The following is a 5,651-nucleotide window of genomic DNA, read 5'->3' as shown; positions in this document are numbered from 1 at the left end:
GTAGGCTGAATGAAACGTCCTTAAACTTTGACAAGCTATCTTTAATATTAAGACGAACACGTTTTTTTTTTGCTATTTCATATGCGTTACCTAAACTTTAAATATTATGTGTTTCATGTATGACAAACACAAGCAAACTTTGTTTGATATTTGAATGATATCCTTCAAAAGGAAATTGAACAGTCGTGTTCATAGCCACTTCAATACATGACGTATATTCAATGGATTAAGACTAGGTCTATGGCGCAACTTTCATAAACAAATGTTTAACGAAAATACACTTGTTTATGTTACTTTCAAAACAAAACGAATATCGCAACTGTCCGATATCAAAAAGGTTTCTTTAACTGGCAATGGGTGCATTTATTATTCAACTCAAGCAATATAACAGACCAGTGTTTTACCATTATTAAGTAATCAGTTATTAATTGTTTGATACATATGTAATCAGTCCGGATTTATCAAAAGTAGTCGATGGAAAGTTTAAAATTTTTCAAGAGAAAAGAAAAACACATTTATGGTCGTTATAAATTATTATTAACATTACAATAACATCAGAGCAAAACAATCCACAACTTTGGAATGCGAACATTTACATTTTTGTTGCTATTTCTGCAAACTAGTAAAGAATACATAGATACTGATGATGATGATGATGATGATGATGATGATGATGATGATGATGATGATGATGATGATGATGATGATGATGATATTTATTTTGAGTACGTTACCATATGCATTAGTCGGCAAGATGTTGACAGAACGATAGTTATCATCCTGGACAAGCTATTCAAAAGGAATGAACAGTTGAAATCATGTCATTTGTACAAAACAGGAGTCGTGAAAGGCACATGAATAAAATGAATATAACACATTTCCTTTTGTCTCGTTGACAAAACTCTCGTATAAAAATAGCGAACTGGCCAAACAGGTTCTTGTAATTGTGATATTTCCATTATTAAACTGAGAATGACAAACTTTCGTTCTTTCGCTCGTTGATTGATGTTCCCCTTAAACGTAAACTTCTAAATGTTTCGTGTGATCTTGAGCAATGATTAGCATATTAGCATATGTTTTGCACGTAATATCATTAGTATAAGGTGTACATCCTATTTGTCCTCCTGAATAATACAACCAACTTATTTTTTTTTAATATTCTTCTCCTGTTTCTTCATGTTGTCATTGTTTACTTTTTTGTTGTTATTGTTGTCCTTGTCGTTTTTATTGTTATTCGTCCCCGTCTCCTTCCTCTTCTTCTCCTTCATCTTGTCTTCGCCTTGGTATTCGTTTTTATTGTTCTTCATCTCCTTCAACTATTTCTTCATCATCTTCTACGTGTCGTCGTCGTCTTTCTTCTTCAGCTTCACGTTGTTGATGTCGACGAGATTGTCGTTCTTGTCGTCGTCGATTTTCAACTTCCTGTTGTTGCTGTTGTTGTCGCCGTCGTCGGTGGTCTTCTCCTTCTTCTTTTTGTTGCTGTCGTCGTCGTCGTTGTTGATGCTGTTTTTCTCCTTCTTCTTTTCTCCCTGCAATTACGTATTTTCTTCTTGAAATTTATAGAATACATTTCGCATAAGAATACATCGTTTATTAAGTTGTTTTTTCTTGTGTATTTTTTGCGTAAAACATCAATGCTATACGTTTGTTTGTTGTTTTTTTTGTTCACATGTGAAAACAGCATTCTTTTTTAGGATTCTATCGAAACAATACACTAATTTGGTACTGGCAGTGGTAGTTGCAGTGGTTGTGGTGTGGTAGTGGCAGTGGTTATGGCAGTGGTTGTGGTGGTGTAGTGGCAATGGCTGTGACAGTGGTTGTGGCAGTGGTAGTGGTAGTAGTTGTGGCAGTGGTAGTGGCAGTGGTAGTGACAGTGGTGGTGGAGTGGTAGTGGCAGTAGTTGTGGCATTGGTAGTGGTGTGGTAGTGGTTGTGGTGTGGTTGCGGCAGTGGTTGTGATTTGTAAGTGGCAGTGGAAGTGGCAGTGGTTGTGGCAGTAATTGTGGTGTGGTAGTGGCAGGGATAGTGGCAGTGGTTGTGGCAGTTGTAGTGGTGTGGTTAAGGCAGTGGTTGTGGCGGGTGTAGTGGCAGTGGTTGTGGCAGTTGTGTGTTGTGGTGATGTTGTGGCAGTGGCAGTGGTGTAAAAGTGGCAGTGGTTGTGGCAGTGGTTATGGCAGTGGTTGTGGTAGTGGTATGATGGTGGAAGTGGTTGTGGCAGTGGTTGTGATGTGGTTGTGATGTGGTGGTGGCAATGGAAGTGGCAGTGGTTGTGGCAGTGGTTGTTGCAGTGGTTGTGGCAGTGGTTATAACTGTTGTTGTGGTGTGGTTGTGGCAGTGGTTGTGACGGTGGTAGTGGCAGTGGTAGTGGCAGTGGTTGTTGCAGTTGTGCGGTTGTGGTGTGGTTGCGGAAGTGTTGTAAAAGTAGCAGTGATTGTGGCAGTGGTTGTGGTGTTGGTGTGATGATGTCAGTGGTAGTGGCAGTGGTTGTGGTTGTGGTGTGGTAGTGGCAGTGGCAGTGGTTGTGGCAGTGGTTGTGGTGTGGTAGTGGTGTGGAAGTGGAAGTGGTTGTTGGTTGTGGCATTGTTTGTGGCAGTGGTTTTGGCAGTGGTGGTTGTGGTGTGGTTGTGGCAGTGGTGTGGTGTGGTAGTAGCAGTGGTGTAATAGTGGCAGTGGTTGTGGCAGTTGTTGTGGTGTGGTTTTGGTAGAGGTTGTGGCGGTGGTAATGGCAATGGTAGTACTACGGCAGTTGTTGTGGTAGTTGTTGTGGTGTGGTTTTGGCAGTGGTTGTGGCGGTGGTAGCGGCAAATGTAGTGGCATTAGTAGTGGCAGTGGTTGTGGCAGTTGTGTGGTTGAGGTGTGGTTGTGACAGTATCAGTGGATTAATAGTGGCAGTGGTTGTGGCAGTGGTTGTGACTGGTAGTGGCAGTGGTTGTGGTGTGGTTGTGGCAGTGGAAGTGACTGTGTTAGTGGTTGTGGTAGTGGTGTGATTGTGGCAGTGGTAGTGGCAGTGTTGGTGGTAGTGGTGGTGGTGGTGGTGGTGGTGGTGATGGCGGCGGTAGCGGTAGCAGTAACAGTAGCAGAAGCAGTTGCAGTAGCAGTAGCAGTAGCAGTTGCAGTACCAGTAGCAGTAGCAGTAGTAGTAATAGTAGTAGTAGTAGTAATCACATTCATCCGCCACGAGTTTCTTTTGAATTGTTTTTAGATATATAAATGTAAATAAATAATATTTATTTGAAATTTCTATTATACACGTACTTGTATTTCAAGTAACTTGCAAATTCGAATAAGTGTTTTGAAATAAAGAGCGTATGTTAATTTTAATAAGATTTTAACTTATGTACTCACGTGATGGGACCATCTCTACAAAACTAGATTGTATCAGTCCAGTTGCCTTTACAGACCCAATGAATACTTTGTTGAAATTGTCTTTGTCTATTTTAATCCTTTTGTGGAAGAAATAAAATGTTTATCCTCCAAAAATATAATATATTTAACATAGATTTTGCTCTTCGTTCGGGTATCACAATACTGAACCCGGATTGATTAACACTCATATTTTCAGAAAAAGGAAGTAAAATACATCTAGTTGCTTTTTCTATGAAAATGTAAATTACACCATTGATATTGTATTTTTAGAAAATGTAATAAATACATTCAAGAGAGCGTAAAATTTGTGTGCAAACAATTAGCCGTGATTAAACTTGTGTATTCATTGTTATTTGGGTCATTCCAATGTATGGGAAATTTTCTAATTTCAAAAATAGATCATAAAGGGTAATGTAAAATCGGGTATGCAAAATTTCATGTCACTCATTCACTGCCGTTTATATCTCTCGTTCACTGTCGTTTATGTCTCTCGTTCACTGTCGTTTATGTCTCTCGTTCACTGTCGTTTATGTCTCTCGTTCACTGTCGTTTATGTCTCTCGTTCACCGTTTATGTCTCTCGTTCACCGTTTATGTCTCTCGTTCACTGCCGTTAATGTCTCTCGTTCACTGTCGTTTATGTTTCTCGTTCACTGCCGTTTATGTCTCTCGTTCACCGTTTATGTCTCTCGTTCACCGTTTATGTCTCTCGTTAACTGTCGTTTATGTCTCTCGTACAGTTTCGTGTATGTCTCTCGTTTACTGTCACGTTTTTCTCTCGTTCACTGTCGTTTATGTCTCTCGTTCACTGTCGTTTATGTCTCTCGTTCAATGTCGTTTATGTCTCTCGTTTACTGACATTTATGTCTCTCGTTTACTGTCGTTTATGTCTCTCGTTCACCGTTTATGTCTCTCGTTCACCGTTTATGTCTCTCGTTAACTGTCGTTTATGTCTCTCGTACACTTTCGTGTATGTCTCTCGTTCACTGTCACGTTTTTCTCTCGTTCACTGTCGTTTATGTCTCTCGTTCACTGTCGTTTATGTCTCTCGTTCAATGTCGTTTATGTCTCTCGTTTACTGACATTTATGTCTCTCGTTTACTGTCGTTTATGTCTCTCGTTCACCGCCGTTTATGTCTCTCGTTCACTGTCGTTTATGTCTCTCGTTCACTGTCGTCTATGTCTCTCTTTTTCACTGTCGTTTATATCTCTCGTTCACTGTCGTTTATGTCTCTCTTTTTCACTGTCGTTTATGTCTCTCGTTCACTGTCGTTTATGACCCTCATTCACTGTCGTTTATGTCTCTCGTTCACTGCCGTTTATGTCAATCGTTCACTGTCGTTTATGTCTCTCTTTTTCAATGTCGTTTATGTCTCTCTTTCACTGTCGTTTATGTCTCTCGTTCACTGTTGTTTATGTCTCTCGTTCACTGTCGTTTATGTCTCTCGTTCACTGTCGTTTATGTCTCTCGTTCACTGTCGTTTATATCTCTCGTTCACTGTCGTTTATGTCTCTCGTTCACTGTCGTTTATGTCTCTCGTTCACTGTCGTTTATGTCTCTCGTTCACTGTCGTTTATGTCTCTCGTTCACTGTCGTTTATATATCTCGTTCACTGCCGTTTATGTCTCTCGTTCACTGTCGTTTATGTCTCTCGTTCACTGTCGTGTGTGTCTCTCGTTTAATGTCGTGTGTGTCTCTCGTTCACTCACATTTATGTCTCTCGTTCTCCGTCGTTTATGACTCTCGTTCACTGTTTATGTCTCTCGTTCACCGTTTATGTCTCTCGTTCACTGTCGTTTATGTCTCTCGTTCACTGTCGTTTATGTCTCTCGTTCACTGTCGTTTATGTCTCTCGTTCACTGTCGTTTATGTCTCTCGTTCACTGTCGTTTATGTCTCTCGTTCACTGTCGTTTATGTCTCTCGTTCACTGTCGTTTATATATCTCGTTCACTGCCGTTTATGTCTCTCGTTCACTGTCGTTTATGTCTCTCGTTCACTGTCGTGTGTGTCTCTCGTTTAATGTCGTGTGTGTCTCTCGTTCACTCACATTTATGTCTCTCGTTCTCCGTCGTTTATGACTCTCGTTCACTGTTTATGTCTCTCGTTCACCGTTTATGTCTCTCGTTCACTGCCGTTAATGTCTCTCGTTCACCGTTTATGTCTCTCGTTCACTGCCGTTTATATCTCTCGTTCACTGTCGTTTATGTCTCTCATTCACTGTCGTTTATGTCTCTCGTTCACTGCCGTTTATGCCTCTCGTTCACTGTCGTTTATGTCTCTCTTTT

General features: G+C 40.5%; 1 protein-coding gene across 1 annotated transcript; it reads right to left on the bottom strand.

Annotated features, from left to right (window-relative positions):
- Positions 1-514: 514 nt before the first annotated feature.
- LOC128224693 (apolipoprotein A-IV-like) lies at positions 515-3,552 on the bottom strand. The gene is made up of 2 exons (XM_052934667.1): positions 3,345-3,552; positions 515-1,529 (listed from the first exon to the last, which is right to left on the bottom strand). Exons 1-2 carry the CDS (start codon positions 3,355-3,357, stop codon positions 1,294-1,296), a joined length of 249 nt encoding a protein of 82 aa, XP_052790627.1. The 5' UTR covers positions 3,358-3,552; the 3' UTR covers positions 515-1,293.
- Positions 3,553-5,651: the final 2,099 nt, after the last annotated feature.

This window comes from Mya arenaria, chromosome 17 (assembly GCF_026914265.1).
Source record: "Mya arenaria isolate MELC-2E11 chromosome 17, ASM2691426v1".
NCBI classification, from domain to species: Eukaryota; Metazoa; Mollusca; class Bivalvia; order Myida; family Myidae; genus Mya; species Mya arenaria.
This window is presented reverse-complemented; position numbering and strand designations above follow the sequence as displayed.